This window comes from Lineus longissimus, chromosome 3 (genome assembly GCF_910592395.1).
Source record: "Lineus longissimus chromosome 3, tnLinLong1.2, whole genome shotgun sequence".
NCBI lineage: Eukaryota > Metazoa > Nemertea > Pilidiophora > Heteronemertea > Lineidae > Lineus > Lineus longissimus.
Genome location: NC_088310.1, coordinates 4954396 through 4976500, shown reverse-complemented (window position 1 = coordinate 4976500; position 22105 = coordinate 4954396). Strand labels below are relative to the sequence as shown.

At 39.7% G+C, this 22105-nt stretch overlaps 1 protein-coding gene and 1 long non-coding RNA gene across 2 annotated transcripts in view; one reads left to right on the top strand and one right to left on the bottom strand.

The window, feature by feature from the left end:
• LOC135485480 (uncharacterized) overlaps positions 1 to 16630 on the bottom strand; it is a 35398-nt gene extending 18768 nt beyond the window's left edge. The window contains exon 1 of the long non-coding RNA XR_010446575.1: positions 16521 to 16630. This is a non-coding gene — a long non-coding RNA (uncharacterized LOC135485480). The remainder of the gene's footprint in view (positions 1 to 16520) is intronic.
• LOC135485479 (fucolectin-like) lies at positions 14917 to 20974 on the top strand. Its single transcript, XM_064767552.1, has 4 exons — positions 14917 to 15020; positions 18556 to 18762; positions 19945 to 20175; positions 20535 to 20974. The coding sequence occupies exons 2-4, from the start codon at positions 18567 to 18569 to the stop codon at positions 20774 to 20776; spliced, it is 669 nt and encodes a 222-aa protein (XP_064623622.1). The 5' UTR covers positions 14917 to 15020; positions 18556 to 18566; the 3' UTR covers positions 20777 to 20974.
• Positions 20975 to 22105: the final 1131 nt, after the last annotated feature.

Here is a 22105-nt window from a genome sequence, read left to right as displayed (position 1 = left end):
ATGTTTTTCATCGTGACTTGTGTTATAGGAACGATTAGTTGTCTGTCACGACTTTATCTGAGTGCCTAAAGATGTTACACAAGGATTGATAATGCTGTCATACATTGTAGTGCAGAGAGAAAAATGCGAAAGATGACTTGAAAATGGCTGAGCATCAGACACAGTTCCCACCCCAAATTCATGGTGCGCGACCACAAATTCAGAAGACACAATTTCTTTTCTCCTCTCCCTTTTAACTTTAGTAATCGAAAGAAAAATCAGATATTCCGCTTCTTTGGCATCTATTTTCGCAGATGCGCTGCGCTAAAACACAGATTAGACCTGTTGAGCAGCATGCTTAATAGCGCAATGGTACACTAAACTGTCGTTTTTTCCGGCGCTGACAATTTGCAATATCTGCAGCTAAAGCATTGCCTTGTTTCTTTCGTCGCGACCCACTTGGAAAAAGAGACGTTCCTTTGTACGAGTTTCTTTCTCTGTCCAACGAATAGGTCACAGTTGGCAATTACTTATCGTGGACCTGGTGTTTTTTGGTCGACATGGCAAAGACCATGCTGACAATATGGTCTGTGCATGGTCCATGGTCTGTTATCGCCTTTATGTTTTGACCTGGAATGCCAAGACCAAGATACGAAGTATATTTAATCAAGGCAGTTAGTCCGTCATGACTCCGATGTTTCTTTTTCCCTTAGAATTGCTTCTTTTTCGTGTTTCATAGAAAATCTCCCTTACCAGCACAACAAATACATAAACCATGCGTTTTCAGAAATACCAGATGATGAATGAATATTTGGACACGACAAATTTATACAAGAGAGCGGAAGATAAATGCACATATGATGTATATGGCTTAGGCATCGCTAAATTGTGTCAAAAGCAACTCTTTATTGTACTTGAGCATGAGGAAGTGAGTTTGTAGAAAGGAGCTACATGATAAATCATGTGAAAATTATCTTAACATGTTATTTTCATTTCATCTTGCAAAAAGCGAACACCAACAACAAGAGAAAGATCGTGCTAATGCAGTAATTCGGCGGGTGCTTAGGGATAGAATTAATAGAAAAGAAAAACAAATCACCGCATAAATCTCTCGGCGCGTGGGCATCGACAGCTTTGAGGAAAACAACCTTGCATGACTGTCGAGTGCCACTTCATTCTATGTGGATTTTCGCCTTGATTATTAAATTGGCGATGGGATCTTTGTGTCGATCAAAAATTCAACCATTTAATGATTTTAATCATCAAATGCTAGAAGTACTGTTACAAACAATCAAAATTTGTTCACTGATGTGCTTTACTTGCACGTTTCAAATGAAAGCATCATCATTTTTTTCTGCTACGGGAATTAGGTGTCTTTACTATTTGGACGTACATCAGCACTTTTCACGTGCATGCCTGTGTACTTCAAATCAGACCCAGTTCACTATCAGCTGTGCTTTTTTTTCACCTGGCAAGCACCAATTAATTTCCTACTGTGCCTCTTTATCTAAGGGACACAGACACGCTAAAAAAACAAATAGATAAATTACTGGGTACAACATTTTTTTTGCTCAAATGTTGCCTTTTCATACCAAGCCACTGACATGAGTAAAGAAATGAATTCAAATATTTTCGCTTCCTGTTGTACTTTGATCTCCTTCTACATCCGAGGCAGACAGACCACCATTTTTGTTCGGCCATGAAAGAAACATGGATGCCAGTTTGAGGACGTTTCTAAGTTATATAATCTCTTGTAATATAACAAGTATTAATAGCCAGCGATTCTTTGATGTTGCAGACGCACTGACAAAAACATGATTCAACTATTCAGGACGAAAATCCGATCAGGAAGGAGAGGTGATAAGAAATCTAATCCTAAACCAAAATGTACCAGTGAGTGGGAATGCATTCAAAGCACTCAAAGTAGAAGTTCGCAATGAACAAAATCGTGTTCACTCCGACCACCGAAATGAATACTGCTCTTCGAAAACTAAACCCATGACCTTATCCGCACGCATAGTGCAAAAACAATTATATATTATTCTATATTATGGGAGAGGCAGAAACTACATAATTAGCTTAAATGACTAGCAGCATTACACAATAATCACTACGAACGAATTCATATACATCGTAGCATCTTTACAAATAAAAGTATACCATTCGATGCAAGGTTACGACAGTGGCAATTAGTAGGCACGACCTCAGACATTATCAGAAGAGGCCCAAGCTCCATTTCCTTAAGAGACCATCCCAAATCCAACTAATACATTCGCGGAGAATCTCACCATTGCCACAGCTGTAGTTATTAGTCACTTAATTGCCAGAATCACGGCGATAACAATTGCTGTACGTCGATCGTCACGAAGGAAGGGTCATTGTGCGTTAAAGCCTTGGAAACCAATGATCCTCGATGTAGAATAAGAAGTGAGGTGATTACCGTCAAAAGCCTTTGTTCAGGAAAAAGCGCTAGCAGAAATTCTTCGGTGAATTCACGATATTGCTTTCTTCCCTCACAATCGCATTAGATGCCTGTACATTTTTTTCATGTTTTGCTTCTCATTCACCGACCCGTATTTTATTCAATCCAATTGGAGAATTGTGTTTTTAACCTGGAGGCGCGTAGCAACGAGACCAAATGCAATTTCTGCATTCTCGGACAAGTGGGAAACGATCTGTTTAAACATGTTTTGTAGTTTGGAACGAAGCAGAGAACGCTTATTGAGAAAAAATACTGCTATTGGAGCATTGTTTTCTCGATTATCGAATTATACAGTTGACATTATCGGTCAGTTTACGATGAAGATATCGACACCGCCGCTGTATTGAAGTGAAAGGCATTCGATCGTGGAGCTGGCGTCTTGAATTAGGATTTTTTGAGTGTGTTCCTTTCGCGCATGGACAGCACCAACAGAAATTTGCCAAACCGTTAAGTCAGTATCAATCCTATATAGTTGAAAAAAAAGATATCGTCCACAATCCGAATTTGGTGAAGACAATTTGTGCTTGGGAGAATTGGTTGTCTTAACAAGTAGATATAGTCCAAGGGCGTAGATAAAGATTTGTAACATGCCACCAATTACTATATGAACCTTAATGCTCTCATACAACAGTTTGAACAACTTCCCATTAGATATTGCACATTCTGATACCGAATGTTTCACAAGTAGGTTATCATCTTCGAAAGTGATACATGTACTCTCGGATACGATCATTGTTAGCTATTACTGATGACACACCAGCGCATTGCATTAAAACATTTAACAGATGTTGATATCAACGATTGGCATTCGATTTCGGATGAGACAAGGAACAGGACTATTGAATTGAAAAGGGAAACTCTTCTTGGATGTGATGAAGTAAGGTGCAAACACGGGAGTGTTGGAGGGGTGTCGGCTTTGTCACCTATCCCTTCGCTAATATGGGCGCAGTTCACACCACACTTCTAGCAAACAGGTGCCTTTACGATTATATCATTGTCGTGAAATTGCCAAAGTGTGTGGATCCGGTTGTTTTCCTTTACATCTGCCAACCACGCGACAAGGCTATAGTAATAAATAAAAAATGTCGTCGGGGTGAGTTGCTGGTTACTTGGTCACGTATGAAAAGTTCCGGGCAAAGAAACCAGTGAAAAAAATATGAGACCATGCAGTGAGCGTGTAGATCTGACCAGGCATAGGAATATTGACAGATAATATCATCTTCAGACGAGTCCTGCTATTTACAACGATGTCTGATATTGGCAAGGCCAGCTAGGGAAATTAGACGATAGCCGGTAGGTGGGTACTGGCAGCTTTGTTTTTAGAGTCCATCCAAGATAAAAGAAAGTCTCAGGCATAACGAAAATTGTGCTACTTCTGGCTGACACAGAACGGATAACAAAGAGCTTTATTTGTCTTATAAACGCATGTTGCCTTCGTCTGGGGGCTGCACTGTAGTACCTTTCCACTGTCTGTAGTGGCCTGTATTGGCAGTGATCATTTTAGTTTTTGCTTATGCATCTTTGGTCGCAGGTTCAACCTTACAACATTCTGCGGTACTCCCAAAGTTTACATCCTGATCCTCTCTATCTTAACTAAGCATCACTGAGACGGCTCCCTCGCTTTGGTTCCTCGTGTGCATTTTCAACTGCATTGAATTCATACCAAAATATCCAACACTGAGGCGACCATCAGAATGAATGAGTCAGAATGAAAATGTCAAAACAGTGGAAGCAACAGCCTTAGAGTACTCACAAGTAGCACTATAGAATCTAACGATCGTCACTAAAACTCGACACTTCGACTTCACGTCAAGTTGTCGTGTAATTCGAACTTCCTTTGATAAGGAGCCCTCAAAATGGATAACGATATCCTTTGGTGTTTGTTTGAATTGAAATCCGATGACTCGGCGGGGAGTCAAGTGTTTGCTCCCGTGTGAGAAACTCTGATGTTAGTCGAGCTGGGTTGAAATCTTCCCTTTGACAAGTGCGTTGGGGAGGCCACAAAGGACTGAGGATCATATCAGATTTAAGAGGAAGGCAGTGACAAGTTACCTTCCTTGTTGTAAAGAACGCTCTCTTTTGTGCGTTCGCCCACCATAAAGCTTTTAAAATGTTTCATCCTTTTAAAACTGAAACAGCTACATAAATCGTCGTCGTCAGCAAAACGACCATGAAAATTAGAGATACCCGGGCTACATTTATTTGTTGACGGTTTGTTGGCGCTCTGTTGTACAGCATGCAGTGAGCCACGTCGCGGGAATTCGTCACTAGACGCTCATAGAACCAACGTTATCTCGAAAAACGTCGATGACTACAGCGTTTATCAGGAATAGAAAATTTAGAGAACTGTCCCTGAAACTTGATTCTCAATACACGCCACAGGATAACCAACAAGGACACTGATTCAACGGATTTAATAGTTTTTAAGACGCCATTAAATTCCAATTAATCTGCTCTGCATTAACTTTGATTAGTGCGCGAACTAATTAAAGTGTCACAGCGATTCCGAGTCGTCCAACTAATCTAATTGGAAAATTAGCTATTAAAACACAGTTGGATTCAAGTTTAATTTTTAGAGTAGAATGCTCCCGAGATAGTGCTACTTGTATAAAAGGCCGGGATCGTCCCAGTGCAACTGATTTCAATGTGCTCCGCTGGGAATTAGTAACAAAGCATATACGGTAAATTTTACCTCATGACAAATTCAGGTTTTTCACGACATTTAGTGCCAGTGGGTTCTTTCTTAACTACCTGTTATTTGGTGTATTTTATGTTATCGTCAATCGATAGAGGCTAAGACAACGCTTCTTTTAAAGAAGAAAGTAACAACATTGCCAAGAATGCATTTTGCAGCAGAACGAATTATGAATCATTTGGACTAAAACCTCAAATGATTAGCAGACGACTCTAAATAAAACGTTCTTCTTCTGATTTACCATCATAATACTCCTATTTAGCTCACAACGGAGTGCTATCGCCAGAATGGGATTTTATTCCTTTATTCTTTGTCGAATTTCAAAAAGCAAGACGTAGTGTTGAAGTGTAATCTCATTTCTCCTGCTCCGAGAAAAATACATTTCGTTTGATAATTCTTAATGCCCCAAAATGCTGCTAAATTGTGATTTTTTATTGAGCTGGCTCAAAGCGTGCATCGATACATAGACACGATAGTACATTGTAGTAACCAAATGCAGCACTCTTTGCCAGCGAGCGCTGGAGGCAAAAATTCTAAAAAGAAATGTATTTTTTAAGAATTCAACGAAAAAGGAAAAGAGATGCCAATTTGGCCATTGCGGCCACTTGTCAAGTACAATATGTAAGGGGTGGGATATTCTACATGTACGTACCGGTAGGCCTATACCACGCAGGCTTGTCAATTCAGAAAAACAATTATATGATGTGTGTTATTACATGTAATTAACGCAACTGCTCCTTAGGCTGTCAAGGAGGTGCAACCCAACACCGTAGATTTCTTACATATCCAAACAAATAGCTGCGCCCAATCTAAGGTCTTGCAATCAAAGTGACATGTTTGAGGCCATTCTGCTGGTGACGGCACCGTAAGTGGAATATTCCCTTCTGCATTCAATGTTGCCCAAGACAACAATTTGATACCGTAATCAATGGGGCTCCATTCACCTTACGATGAGAAAATCTCTTAAATTACCCACCGCGCTTCTTATCTCGAGTCCGATTTCAGCCCAGAGAGAAAGCTGCGATTGGCACAATTAAGAATGGCCTTGGCTGATGACCCTGGAGTGGTCGTGACATCCCATCAGAAAATAATCAGAACAAAATAGTCCGTTTGGGAGCTATAGGTCCACCGGGCAACTCTGAGAATGGTACTTTTGGTACTGTAGCTGGTCTCTTTTAAGAAGGGGCATTAAAAGACAAATGTGTTGCGTGGTATATGCGAATCATTAGCCATGTTGGTAATGGAAATCACATCAAACAACACAAAGTGGTACGGTGCCACTACGCAATTCCTTTAGCATCCATTTGTCTGCTCACTTTGGCGATGGAAATGCTCACACCCTTCCTTGCCATCCCCGTCACTTTATCAAATTTGTCGAACTACATGTAGTTTCAAACTTTATTCTGATGATTGTTTACAGGCATTGTCCTTCGATGAGTCCTGTTGGGACTCTGAATTAGCGCCACGATCAGCAAAAGTTGGAACTATACAGCATTCCCAAATTTTATGTCCGGTTATATAATTTTGCGCATGGTTGAGTACCGGGGCAGCGTCTGGTATTCGCATGTGTAACCGGATACAACATCTAAATGCTTCGTAATTACTTCTTTAGTATTTTAAGATGATGTGATCCAGTATTATATGTACAGTTTCTACATTCGTGTTCCTTTAGGCGTGAGGTCCAGACAATAAAACTGATACGATTAGCCCTCGGCTCATTACGCTGGTCATTAATCAGATAAAATGATACAAGCAAGAAGAGCATACGCCTTGGTCATACATATGGCAAGAGGCGTGGCGAATCTGAAATCGGTCATTCGAGGATCCGGCGGATAGACACAAGAGGAGAATATAGATATATTTTTAAGACAGACACATCATGCCCAACAACTGCAATGGGCGTACATTTTACGTTAATGAATAGTTCCTTGGATATGCAGTTGCAGTACAGAAAGAAAGAAAACAAGACTATGTCGGCTGCTTCATTCAAGCCAGCATTCGACGACAGAAATCCTGATTCTGATTATCCATTCGCGAGGCGACGGAGTCCAACCAAGTCCAACCCAAACCGGCCAAATCCTCATTTAGATATTTACTATACGACTCGAGTATGATATGTTACGTCGACGCCTTGCGTGAAGATATGATTTCTTGGAAAGTCCTTTTGATTACATTACCAATGAAGTCCCTCGCTTCTATTGCATTCCTACCTTATGACCACTGCATGATTGTGGTTGTGAAAAGAATAAACACTTAATGGTAAAATCACAGCAGATAATTGGCGACGCCACATAGGATGCATCTGCATCAGATAGACTATAAAGCCGTAAGCTTTTTTAAAATTTCGATTTGATTGACAGAGTGAGTGATGAATTATTCCAACACATAAATAATCGGTCACAACCCAGATTTTACCTCGAAGGCTGAGCTACTGTGTCCTATGCGGAATTGGTAGTGCAGAATTCTGAACGTGCCTTTATTGACTTACTGTCAAGGGAAACGAATTTCTTTATATCTCAATACTCCGCGACAGGTAAGATTAATGAGGCTATACTCTAGCTCGATATGTTTTTAAATTTTTTTTTCTATAATCGATATGAAGAACTTCGGCAGTAAATCTCGCCTAAATCAACGCAGTAACACACAGTTACAATACCATGCCAACAACACGGTCGTCAGTATTGACCCTTCATACAACTTGTGGTTTTATTAGGAGAAAACCGTCACTCTAGACCCCTACCACGGACCTACACCTCTAAGAAGTAAAGAGTTCACCCGCATCTAATGAAGTGATATCCAGAACGACCGAATCAGATCAATGACCGAAGTGATTCCAATGGAGATAAATTTTTTAAGAGGGCAGTAGCACTTCGAACAGGGACAAACATTTAAACATATATATTTTGAGCTGGGCGAACACTTGCCGACCTTGTCATTAACGATGACAAGTGTCGATGGAATGTTTGGCGCGATAAGCAGCATTGGATCTTTCTTTAGCTCTTATTGCACTGCTTTACGAAGCATGTGGAAAGCGTTGGCCGGGAATGGAGTGTCGCCATGATATTGATGAGTCAATAGCCCAGGGCCTCAGTACCCCTCTGCAATCAGAGGAAATGACCAAGGCTTTTGCTGGAGCTGTGGTTGTTGGCTCATGGCATCTTCGTCAACACCACGGGCACTGAGACAAGGCGGGAACAAAGATCGGTAAATAGGGGCCTGAACACACAATACGCTCAATTACTCGCCGGTCAGATGCAGCCCTGCAGGCCCCGGCAGTGATCCAGTAAACAAGGTGATGGAATTCGTCTTAGCGTAACCTCCGATTGGGGGAACCATATAGCCGCGAGACAGATAACTGATCGAGAGAACAGTTCGTAGAATTTCTGAATATATATTTGGTACGCTGATCGACGTACTCATACTGATGTGCCGGTCATTACGGTCAACATCATGATACCACGACAACAAGAAGCGTCGGTTAGCCTCTGGTTGAGTATGAGAAAAATCCACAGCGTCTTTCCCGGGAGAATGATATCCTCTTCCAATGACATTAGAACGAGTTCAAATATGAAAATGCGGTATGACGATATTTGGTTTCGTGGTAACACCAACTTCTTTCATAACCTCTCGTAAACCCGGAGCCAACTTCATGCATCAACGCAACAAAACACATTAATAATTTGCCTTTAAAGACAATATGAGTAAAAAAAGTGTAGAATTATGGCGCTTTGAGGAATATGACCTCACGCATGACAGATTAATACCATGGGTAGAATTGACTCTAAGGGGGAGTATTTCCGGGTGAAATGTTTTTATTCTGAAGTTCCACGCCATCATGGGTTTTTCTTCTGTCTGCGTAACCAATAGTCGCACGGTTGATAAATTCCACAAGGATTTATTTCAGGTTGAAGCTGGTAAAATGATATTGAATTTGGAGCATTGGCGTCAACTTTATAGGATAATATTGTCTCAATTAACAATCCCGGGCTACAAGGTAATGAGCGTAGGACAGAACACCCCAGGAACACCAACGATACAAGATGGTGTCGCGCTATAAAAGCCATCTTCTCTGCAAATGGTCGCTGATCATCTGCGTCAAAAATACCGGCTTTTTGGCTTTTAAAAAAACGTTCAGTTTTCTTATGCAACACAACTATGCACCCCCTATACATAAATCAGTCCTCCTTTCCCCAAGGGACAGATGACCCGGGCCGCATGGCAAAGAATAACGAATTCAAGTTTCAGACGGCTTAATGGAATGTGGTTGACACGAAGGGCATCCCTTCTCCGACCCTACCGATACGCGGACATATGATCCAGGCCTGCTCTTCAGTTGCATGATAAAATGATCAAAGCGCTTTCATTCAGTTATAGCCAGCCGTAATCAAATCTTCCCGTGCGATGATCTTCCTATACAAGAGGTTGGTTGCTCATAGTTTGATATCAAATTACTCGATACAGGTTAAATTTACATTAAAGGCCGGTATTGGGAATCTTGCTTTGAGGAGCCCTCCTGTAAGACAGGATTAGCGGTCAGCGGTATATGAATGAACTCGAGTACCTTTGGTAGGTTTTGGGTTCATCACCAAATGATAATGAACCTAACTCAAAGATCACAGCGAACATAATCGTTTTTTAAATAACATCTTATTTGTTGCTAGATTCTTGTTTGTACGCAATTGAAAAGAAACTTTCAGTTTCAAGAAATTGTTTCGATATCACGAAATTGATATTGATACTGTTTTCTTTACCAGACGCACAAGCGGGAGAGCAACGTTACCGGCGTTTCGTCGAACCAATATTCATTAGGTTTCTTTAAACTAGTCACTCCAAACAAACTTAATTTCCAATCGTGTCGCCCTGCTCTTTAGGGTTCTGTACTTTACTGGTCACCAATATATGATTTGGTTGCGATGACACTATGCGGGGTCCGTTAATTTCTCACTAACTTGGTGTTCATCTGGTTTAGCATGTTTAGTGTTCAGTTAACGATAGACGTACGTTAGTGATTGGCTCGTTTGAACAAGCAGGCCCACCCACGCCAGGATATAACCTGGTGTTAACCTGGTTAAGGGGTATATCATTTCACTGAGCGGAGGTGAAGCTTGACACCAGGCTTATAGTCCGTAATCGTTACTTTCGCCACGAAAAATTCATTCATTTTTAAAAAATTGTCAACAAAGTAAAGAGCAAGGAACATGAAATCAATTAAAAATTTAATGCACGCTGCTATTGAATCGAGGGTATAATGAAAGTTATTCAACACACACGCCACTCTTTGAAACGGAAAAATGTGTTATTCTCATTTCTCCACGAATCGACGTATTTCACATCATCTCTAAACTTAAACTTTATTCAACCGAAAATAATTTGTCACCCATTCTGGTAGTGATTTCTTGATTAGGTTCGTGCAGCTTATTAGTTTCAGAAGACATTGCATTGAAGATGACAAGTAAAAACTAGCAACTCATTTGGCTTCTCACTGTGTTGATATTTGTAATGACGGCTTAAGTATTCAAAAAGGTTAATAGAGGCTTTTGGCAGTCATTGTGAATTTCGTTCTTTCAATTGACAAAGTTTAAGCCAGCATCGCATAAGAAACTTTGATTAAAGAATTGTGGGCTTCATGACAGGGTTGTCATAAGGACAGCAAGTTCAGAATACTGATGGGAAATATCTTGTATTGTGATTCTGTTCTTTTAGTAACAGCTGTTGGAGTAATTATTATTGTCGCGCTTGCACTAATCTTTGATACGTTTTCCATTAACAGACACATGCTTCCACTTTTAGTGCACAAATAACAACAGAACTTGTATTCGCCTACGACGTAGATTTGAATTCCAAGGCTGATGACAAATATTTTTATGCGTATGAGACAAAACGATAGTTTTGAGTTATAAGCCAAAAAGAGAAAATGTTCGTCGTTCACTTTCTGAATTGAAAACATTTTATTTCATCTTTAAGTGAACGTTAAAAGTCTTTTGTAGAGCTTATCAAAGATCAGTGCTGGCGTGACAAACTCAAAATATTATGACATTTAAGCTGACCCATCAATTGACGTGACCTTGTGTCTTTAATAATCAGAGAGAATGTGTTTTAGTCAACACTACCATCGCATGTATTGACTCTGTACGATAACTGGTATAGAAAACAGAAATATTTGATTCAAAACTGCAAATTAGGTACCAGCACCTATGTTGTATAGTCAAGGCTAAACAAATGACAGACATGATATATTGATAAATGATGCATTAGGAATTCAAATGTGTAATATTTACATTGTTGACTAAAGTTAGGTGAGATATTAAAATGCCCTTAATAATATCTCAATTAGCTCAGCTTGATTCAATCACTGAACAGATTACTACACGTACAGAAATGACGAAGATTGATGCGTTTATGAAAATGTCACTTTCCGAGTTCAAAGAAGCATATTCATATTAATTGTAAACAGCTTCCATGAAGATTTACAAGGCACAATGAATCATGTATCAAATACTTAGATTCACTATATACTCTTTAACTTCATGCACTATCAGCTTTCGTATCAAACAATATGACAGTTGTATTAATAGGCTTTTGGCTGCTTTCTGCTGAAACGCGGGAGTTCAGAATAACAGAAAACTAGTCACGGCCCGCAACTTCACCGCATATTTGATCTCAACTCCTGCGAAATACGATAGAAAACTTGTACTCTTCCAAACAAAGTATAATGGATTATCAACGGATTGTATTTTATTCTTCAAAGTTTACAACATCCTTGGTAAAGCCACGCATACTCGGATTAAATCGACCCCGTTATCTACGCAGTCTTTTGTGGATTGTTTAGATAATGGACCAAACAGAAAGTGACATTTTACGGAAACGCATCATCACGATGGCACGTCGTTCATCTTCATCAATACCGGTTTTTCATCGTCTTTTCCGATGTCTGATTTCCGTTTTCGGTGATCTTATTAAAGTGGTTTATTTCTCAGCGATATTCCTTAAAGAAAAACAAGGATGGCATTTTTCAATGGAGTTTCTCAATTCCTGGCAATTCTAATTAGTTAGTTACTGCTGTTTGTAGTCATATTTATTGAACTACTAGTCACGGAGGTGCTTCCCTTTAATCGTGGCATTAGAAAGTCCTTTACAGGTGCACGTTTCATTAACCCAAAATGGCCCCAGTTATATATTGTCAAAATATAATCGGTAATACAAGAGAAATAATTTTCCGTAGTTCGAACATGCTCGTGAAAAAATGACCCGTAAACCGTGCCGTGAATCCTATGTAAGTAAGACGGCCAAAGATCGGGTTTATATAGAATTCACGTTGTAATTTGTCACAGTTCATATGTCACATGTCACAGGCATCTTCGTTGATTGACTTAGTACCTAGAAGACTTCATATTAATAAACCTTTCACAATAAGCGGGCCAGATTGTGGCATCAGCAGGATTAACGCTTGTGAGACGATATGAATTATACATTATGGTCAAATCGAGATTTTTTGAGAAAAAAAGAATTATCATCTTTTATTGACGCCCAGTTTATTTAACATCGGATGCCTATAAGTCCTTGGAAAGGAGGACATTCTCACAAGAAATGAAAAATAAGAAACATCCTACTTACCAGAATGGAGGATTGACATGAACACATTAAGTCTGCTTATTCTAAAATATAGTAATATCGCGCAAGACGCTCAGTTCATGTGAGAGTATCATTCTTAGGAACATCGCTGATACTGATACTGATATGTCGAGTACGCTTAGCTTAAGTAAAAGTACGCATTATTAATATACATATGATGTATAATAGAAGAAACAAAGTATGGACTGCATCTGAAAACTACTGATATGGTGATTGATTTTAATGTAAATACACTCGCGAGTGTGGTGTTTCGAGTTCTAAAGTTGACTTAGATTGATTGAGTATGCAGAGAAACTTGATAGATCGACTTAAATTCGAGAGCAGCAAATTTGGAATTGATCTGGAGATAAAACAAAGTCACAACTGTAACTTAAGTATTGCTATCATAACGGCCCAACTCTTACCAAATAGAATACATCACTACCAAACATCATCTGCACACTGTTGATAGATTGGGACCTGATCCTAATGCAAATACATACACGTACGAAATAGATCAACATTAATCAACCAATTAACGGAACATTTTCTGTGGTATCATAGCTAACGCAATGGACCTCTAAACCCTTAAACGTGTAGTTACTTGACGATGATTAACAAAAGGAAACGTTTGGCACGTATAAAACCCATTTACTAACAAGTATGACAGATGCCCCGAGGACATTGGAGGTTGGTTCTACGAGAAAATCTCAAGACTAGTGTAAACTATTTACCAAAACTTCCATCTTTCCACTTCTATATTATCCCTGTCTTAATGCAACCAACTTCACTTCATGTTTAAAGGAAATGTATGCTATTACATAATTCGGAGCTTTGCGCCAGCATTAGTCAACTTATTTATTTCTAATTGAATGCAAGTGGTAGCCAATACCAAAGAATAAGTCAAAGAGATGGTCACTAGCTTTAACGTGGTGCATACTGGATTGGATGCAACCTAAAAAAGGGAGATCACCGCTGCTGCTTGTTGGGCGTATAGCAGCACCGACTTGCCGAGACTCAAAGTCCGTAGTAGCAGCGATTGTTGACGTCAGTCATAACTCCCGAAACTGTTAATCGACAGCGGTCGCTTGACAAAAGTCGACCAGGTAAATACCCTTAAAGGGTTAATCTAGATATTTCTTAGTTTTTCGCCCAAATACCAGATACATTGGCCCTGCGTCATTTCGTATCCATCACAGCTTGATTCGCGGTTAACTCCCTGGTCACTCCGTACCGTGTCTAAAAATTCCCCATATGCTCTATTAATTACATGTAATCCGCGCAAAATTGGTAGAATAGAGGTACATGTATTGATATTTTTATAATGTTTATAATATTTTTATAATGGCCTACGATCGCCGGTCCATCGACGATCCTTGCCTGACTGATGACGAGAAACAAGATGCCATACTAAAATTCAAGGTTGGACTCCCGGCCTGTTTGCTATATCAGACATGCCGTTAAGGTGGCTCACAAATATCCACTTAAGTGCCCATGCACACTCCCCAACACGTTCTTTCACAGATCTTCTTTTATTATACATATACCCAATTTAACTAATTCCGAATCACGAATGATTTACTAATTTTTCATTATTGCGTCAGATTGCTATGATGGCACAGTTGGGCTATCCGCATGATTTTTCATTTCGCAGTAATGCAGAGATAATGAGAAATAGATTCAAGATGCTAGTATATGTGTCAGAAACAATCATAGTCTATCCTTGACAGACCATTATCAGGTGAGATTATTATCAGGCGATAGTGGTAATGGACGTACTGAAATAAGATCTGCAGAAATTTTATGACAACTTCATAATTATGTCAAGTAAAACGTTGTCTTATTGCCAGAACTTGCGACTGAAAATCCATCAGAGGCGTTATAATATGAGTAGTTCAACGATGCACAATGACATGATTGTACAGAGCGGAAGACACTTATATATAAAGGAAGTTTTCCCAACGGATTTGTTTTTACCAAGAAGTATTCCTTGTTGTTGAGGATAAAATGCTGCACGAATCCAATTGCATTTTTTTAAACCACCGTTAAAAGCTCACGGGATGGGTAATTTGTGACCGACTTCTATTTATTAAGGATGAATGATATTCAATAAATGTGGAAATTAGCCGTGATGTCACGAAAATCATCATTGGCAGATGACGTCGGTATATTTGTTGTGTTGATATCCAAGGCCTACTGGGTGGACGACGGACTCACTCGAACTTTCTTATCTCGATTAGAGAAAATTTACAGGTAGGTGATGGTGTAATAGTCCGAAAGTGATAATGACCACCGCAGTATTCGCATTATATCGATATAAGTGCTGCAAATTCCGCTAATTAACACATGCAACGTGTTGATATTGAACGACCGACAAATGAAGGACTGACAAGGAAGATATGCGGTAGAAACACGACAGACAAAGAATGGTTGAGGTCGCCGATGTCAATTTGATGAGGATGAATATAGCTAATTAGCCCAATATTGACACGTTGATAATGATTTCGGTTAATTTATCAACTTTCCTGCAATGAGTATCAGAGAGCTCTTTAGAAGTTTACACGGTGGCTCGTTACTGCAAAATAGTCATGGCTATTTCTGTTGCAACTGGTGGCACATGTCAACACGAACGAACCACGCCTTTAAAGGGGACTTTCTTTAAGACCAATTGAGATATTGCTAGATGATTCAAAATTTACAGTGACTTCAGAGTTAGTTGCAGACTTTTTAAATGGTGGTAGAATAGAATTGTGGTTACGAAGTATAACTTTCAGGATTAAATTTGCAACAAACTGGCAAACCGATCGATATGAAATCAAACAAATTCATAAAAAGACTAATCGAAAATGCTTGTCGCGGAAATCATATTGTCTGAATGTGTAACAAAACATAGACTTAATGTTGGCAAATAGAACGGTAAAACGCGCGAAAGGAAATTGAAAAAGTCAATCTTGAAATGACCGCGGTATTATACTACTCTTATCACGAGCATTCCTAAGGAAATAGATTGATTGATGCAAAATTAAATGTATTTGCCGTCAGCAAGAAGAAAAAAATCGCGAATATATAGAATTCCTATTCACAGTACTTGCTTTTGATACACATGCATAATGTTTTGAAATGATCAGCTCTGATCATGAATAGCTAGCTATTAATACTTTTGTACGGATGTTCAATTGAGTGATTGTATGACTTTATTCAAGGCCCAATGAAATATTGCTAGAACAATACAGTGAAGAAATAGCTTCTCACATTGGGATATATTTGAACTGCAAGTTGATTTATCACCAAATAATCACATCGCGCTGCATAAACGTGTTATGGATTTGCTTAAAACTTTGCGGTGAATTACGACATCAAAACGACATCAAGTGGTACATGAATAACAACCCTCGTGGTAGGTCGGAAATGCCGATACCATTCTTATGAGAGTGTTTAAAACTTTTTTTCAGTTTCATCAACATGCATGTTACAAAATTATAGTGTGATTCTAAGTTAAGATCTAAACTAAGAATCGTACAAGTATCTTAAGATTGCACGTGTTCACGCGGATACGAAAATTAGAATAAATCTGATCAGGCTTTTTGACCTGGCAACCTCATTTAAAAAGTTGCCGTCACATTTGAACGCCACAACTTTGCAATTAAAAGGTCATGAGAGCAAAATGCAGAAAAGGAGAGGACAAATATATAAAGTTTTGAAATAAAGACTTCATTGGATTGAAAGAATGTTCAGAGAAATTAGTGGTCTTACCTTTCTTTCTTTCTCTTGACAAATATCAGACAAGTGTTGTTATCCGCGTGGAACCAGTCGGCAATGTGACATCTAAACTCGGGGTCTTCTTTTATACCCAACCACCATGCGCGCGCGTAGGCAGTCAGGATCCGTTGCTACGATGTCGGTTAGAATTGATTATAGCAACGGCGAGACTAGGGGATATCACATCCGAGGAAGTGCGTCGTAAAAGAAGTTATGTAATGTAGCTAGATTTAACTGTAATATGATGGATTTTCGGATCCGGCCAGGGCGTTCTTGAAAAATTTATTGAGCACTTTTGCAGTTCTTTCTATTTTCATATACACACCACTGGGTACACGGCTTTCAAATATGTATATGTGACTCGTAGTTGTTCTTGATCATTGGCACACTTGGTTAATATCATACTTTTGTAGAGCAAACCCCAGTATTTTTACGTACTGAATGAAGCAGTTGCGATGCGTTACGCTTCTCGATATCATTATCAGATGGCATCGCTGTCCTCTCCAATCGCACTGCGTGTACGAAACAATGGAGCATGTATGTTTTAACTTACTCTTTTGTATTAAGTAAAACACGCGAAGAAATTTAGATATGACAAGTCAAAAAGTGTAACTTTTCAGTTTTGGACACGAGATATAATTTGTTTGCTAGATTATAACAGGAATAAATTCGACAGCTCAGTGCCAATGGCTACATATCAACAAATAGATAGCCTGAACATCAAGGTTGACAGCTAAACTCGAACATCGTATGACATACTAAACTGTACGGTATCTCTGTCAAGACTACGTACCTTTCCACGCTAGTTCATGCATATGTAATTCTGCACATGCCCAGATCTTTTTTTCATGGGAATGTGATAATGAATTTTTGATTGGACAAAAATTGATTGCTTGGTGGTCATGTCTATACAGAAAGCAACGACATGCTTCATTATTTGATATTAGTCAAGTCATTCAATTCGTGTGTAAACCTTTAAAAGAAACTCTGTCTTTCATATCATTTCGGTACGGATACGTAAAACCCATAGAAAGGATGATAACGTGATTTCAAGAAGAAATGAGAGAATACAGAATCGAGCGGTTTTTTGTCCGAAGGCTATACATTATGTGCGTATGTTGAATGACTACTGCTCTGTGCAGTGGATACGTTCGCCTTACACACCTATTAGTGAATAGACATACAAGTGCATACCAAATACGTCTGATGGTCGTTCAGGACATTTTTTATGAGGCCAGTCCACTTGGATAACATTTGCTGCAAAACCGTTGCTTTAAAAACGAAACAGTTGATTGAGCGCAATGAAGTATCATCGTCGTATAGCCATTTGTCTGTTGGTGATGTTTGGAATTAAACATGGACATTTGGGTATGTATTTTCGGCGTGATTTGCACTTTTGCAGCGAAAGCGGGAAACGGCTTTCACGGGCGTTGGATTAATGTCGGCGTAAAGTTATTGGTTAATTGGCAATAGTAATTGACCACAAAGCCAGTAAAAGCAGCAAACCACGACTGTTAAGCGCTGTAGTGGAATCTTTCTTCTTCAGGGTGACCCAAAATGATAGCAACCCATAATGTAGGTAATACAATCATTCTCAATCGTTTACAATGCTCAATTATTCACTTCTCAGATTCGGTGAGTGTAGGCGATAACAAAAGTTCAGGTTATTTTATTACAAAACAAGTCTTCGTTTGCGCTTAGTGTATTTACACTCAGGCTGTAAAGTGCGGTTCGTTCTAAATCCAGGTATTTTAGAATACCAAATCAAATCGGCTATTAATCTTGGACTGGAGGCGAGGTTCATGGGATCCAGGCAGTGCAATACAATGATACAAAACTCAGCGTCCACCGCCCAAAATCTGCGTCCAGGTTTTACCAACTACATGTACCTGGCAGCACAGTACGTTTCCACGTCAACTTCGTTGCTCAAAGTTTTCGTTGGAGATTTGACAAGATGATAGTAGACTACGTTGTGTATATACCCATTGTTTCTTTTCGGGTCATAAGTGTTTTTTTCTGCACTTTCCAGAAACACAAAACATGGCTCTGGGAAAACCTGCGAGACAGAGCACTGGAGGATCTGCCTCTAGAGCCGTTGATGGCAACAGCAACTCGAATTACCACCGTGGTTTCTGTACACACACCGGACGCCAAAGAGACCCATGGTGGTCAGTTGATCTTGGCGCCACCTATCTTGTTCAGAGAGTGCACTTGGTGAACCGTGGTGATTGCTGCAGTAAGTACGAGACCAATACGGTCCTCCCCGTTCATAATGTCCTTTCATAGATTTGACTCTTTCACCAGTCTCCTCCATTCACTCATAACAGAGACTGGTACTTAACGGCAATTCACTCGTCGTGGACTCGATTTGGAGGCGTAAGCTTCCGGCGACCGGTCACGTTTCTGTAGAATGGGTAACCTCGATCCAAGTGAATAATCTGCAATACCAGAGCGCTCGGTATGACAGTGCTTCCACTGTATGCACTGAAAATGTTTGGCTCGCCTCGGGTAAATCAACGAGGCTTCCTCTGACCCTCCGCTGCGCGGCGGATATGGTTGAGGTTACCTGGACTAGTCATCACTCGACATTTCTCGGGAACGTCTTGACTCTCCAGCCCTGCAGTATAATTTTTAACTAACGGCGTCCTTTTAACGCGCGGTCAATGGAGAGTGATTACCCGCAGGCTACACCAGAACCCAAGGCTACACAGCTTTCTATATTCTGATTGGACGAAAGCAACGCTGTCTGGCTGATAAGCAATCAAACCTCATCTCTACGTAGTTTAATTTCCACAGAGTTGCACAGAAATATCTAACCAGTATGATCTAATGATTTCATCTTTGCCGAACTCATCCATACCGCGTCAGTTGTCATGATTGTGATTCATTACTGGACCGATTTCTTCAAAGTTTTTCTTAAATCTACTTTTTTGACCCAACACATGTACTGTTGGTTAAAGATTTGCTAATCAATTTTAAGAAAAATTCTACATTGGAGCCCTTTGACGATTTTTGGCGATCAGACAGGGGCCGATTTTTTCTTATGGATATATTTCAATGAAACTCGGTACACACGAAAAAAAATGACCTGAGGTTTTCATCCAAATTTGTCGAGAAATAAGCAGTAGAGAGCGGAAAATGTCAAAAAAATCAATATACTACATGTACGTTAGTGTACACGAACACATATCAAAACCAATTATTATGTAAAAGCCAGCTCCTGGGTCCCAAAAGTTGATTCAAGAAAAAACAAACTTTGACGAAATTGGCCAAGAAGTTTTCGCAAAAAAGCCTGTAGTCAGGAATAAAAACAAAATTTGGGAGTACCAAAGAGTTTAGAAAGTTTATTCGGCACCAAATAAAACAAGGGTTAAGAGGGTAGAGTTAATATCTTTATACTCCTTTAAATCATATACAGGTGAAAGACTGCATGATTTAAATGTGTACCTGATGGAAATTGCGCCCCCTAGCGGCCTATCATCTCCCAGCAAGAAGTTGTGTTACCACCATCCAGGAATCGTTGGAGCTTCGCTGGATAAAGACTGTGATGGCCCGGTTAGAGGGCGCTACGTAGCAGTTCAAATCACATCCCCAATGGAAGTTTTATCACTTTGCGAAGTGCAAGTCTTCGAGAACAGGATAATTCATGGTAAGCAGGGGGTTCAGGCAAAATATATGCTAATTATGGAGCCAACTAGGTTCCACACCCATTCATTACACTATTTGGGGGTGCGGGGGAGGGAGGGAGCTCTTTCCTTCGGCAGGCAGTTTTGATTGAACAGCGAGGTAGTAGTATTGTTTTGGGATTCAGTTAACCATTTCTATAAATCATATCGTCAGGAAATGATGTTTGTTAAAAAACTGACCAAAATTTAATTGGAGTCAAAATGGAATTAACGTGAGAAAGGTTGATGAGACCTTCCGTGGAATTCACCTTCATACGTGTTCTGCGGTTCTTATATTCCTTCTCTCGTCGAGGTTCTAACAGTGTTTCTAATGTCATATTAGTTTCAGACACAAATTTTGGTGTTCATACGGGAAAGAATTTGCCGGAAGGTAACTACTTGAAACATTTGTATACACCGACTGAACTACACTGCCTTGACATTTGCAACCAAGATACCAAATGTATGTCTGCATCCTACTCCACGTCCAACAACACATGTATCGCATCGGATATTACTATCGGAGAAGCCACAGCAACAGTCGATGATAATGCATATGTACTTTATTCTAAATCATTCCAGTAAATCTATCAGCATTATTGTTTCGTATAATTGTTGTTTTAAAAAGATAGGTATTAACTTGACTGCTCGAGTATGGCTGGCGGGAGTGGACAAATATCTGAATTAAGGGTCGGGATAAATCAGATTTATACCACGACTATATTCATAATAGTAGACAGCCAATCAGAACCCCGCATTTCATGAATTATGGTGACCATTAAATCTGAATTATACCACGACATAAACGAATCAACCCACGACTATAATCGTTTTAGACCCACGACTATATTCGTAATAGCAGACAGCCAATCAGAGAGCCGAATTTATGGACGGAAGTGCGATTTATGGACGCCGGAAGTGCGATATATGGACGCCATAAATAGCACTTCCGGCGTCCATATATCGCACTTCCGGCGTCCATAAATCGCACTTCCGTCCATAAATTCGGCTCTCTGATTGGCTGTCTGCTATTACGAATATAGTCGTGGGTCTAAAACGATTATAGTCGTGGGTTGATTCATTTATGTCGTGGTATAATTCAGATTTAATGGTCACCATAATTCATGAAATGCGGGGTTCTGATTGGCTGTCTACTATTATGAATATAGTCGTGGTATAAATCTGATTTATCCCGACCCTTAATTCAGATATTTGTCCACTCCCGCCAGCCATACTCGAGTAGGTTAAAAATGCAGACCGAAAGTAGAGGCACCAGCCGAGGGTTTTTTGACGTAATTTGAGGGATCGAAATAAGGCTCAAAGTGAACATTCGCCGCCAAATCAAAACGTAGTAGTCCTCGATGATGGCTTGGGGTGGACACGCTGCCATAAAAACGAGGCTTAGCGTATTTTCTATTAAATGCAATCACCTGTGGCAGAACGCACGACTCCTCAAGCACGCAGAGCATATTGATTGTATCTTCTAACGCAGTTACTCACTCACAGTATAATGCTTTACATCGCTACGTATACGCATGTAAATTTGTATCCATGTGCACATTTTGCTGCAGGTGGTAACTTTTCTGTATCAACTAATTCATCGTTGTAAATGGTGTAACGGGAATCACTGCCGCCTGTAAGAAAGTGTCCTACCCTGATCTCGTCACCTCCAATCCAGGTGGTGAGTCAATGGTTTCAGTTACCAGAGATAACTAAAATACTTTTACATGAACAAATACACGAGCAATAAACTTCGATATGATCATTCACTTCAACTCCAGAATCGTCACTTTGGATTTTAACAAATGTTATTCTGATTTTTTCTCTAAAATAAAAATTGTAACTTTGTATTGTAACGAAATGACTCAATGAGTTTGTCATTGGAAAACCCCCGATATTTTCGTTGATGATTGG

Bases quoted from the DNA above. Each gene is read 5' to 3' on its own strand.
- LOC135485479 (XM_064767552.1), top strand. From the start codon at position 18,567: ATGGCTCTGGGAAAACCTGCGAGACAGAGCACTGGAGGATCTGCCTCT. The intron at 18,763-19,944 runs GTAAGTACGAGA...AATCATATACAG, and splicing joins GAACCGTGGTGATTGCTGCA to GTGAAAGACTGCATGATTTA. The intron at 20,176-20,534 runs GTAAGCAGGGGG...ATGTCATATTAG, and splicing joins CGAGAACAGGATAATTCATG to TTTCAGACACAAATTTTGGT.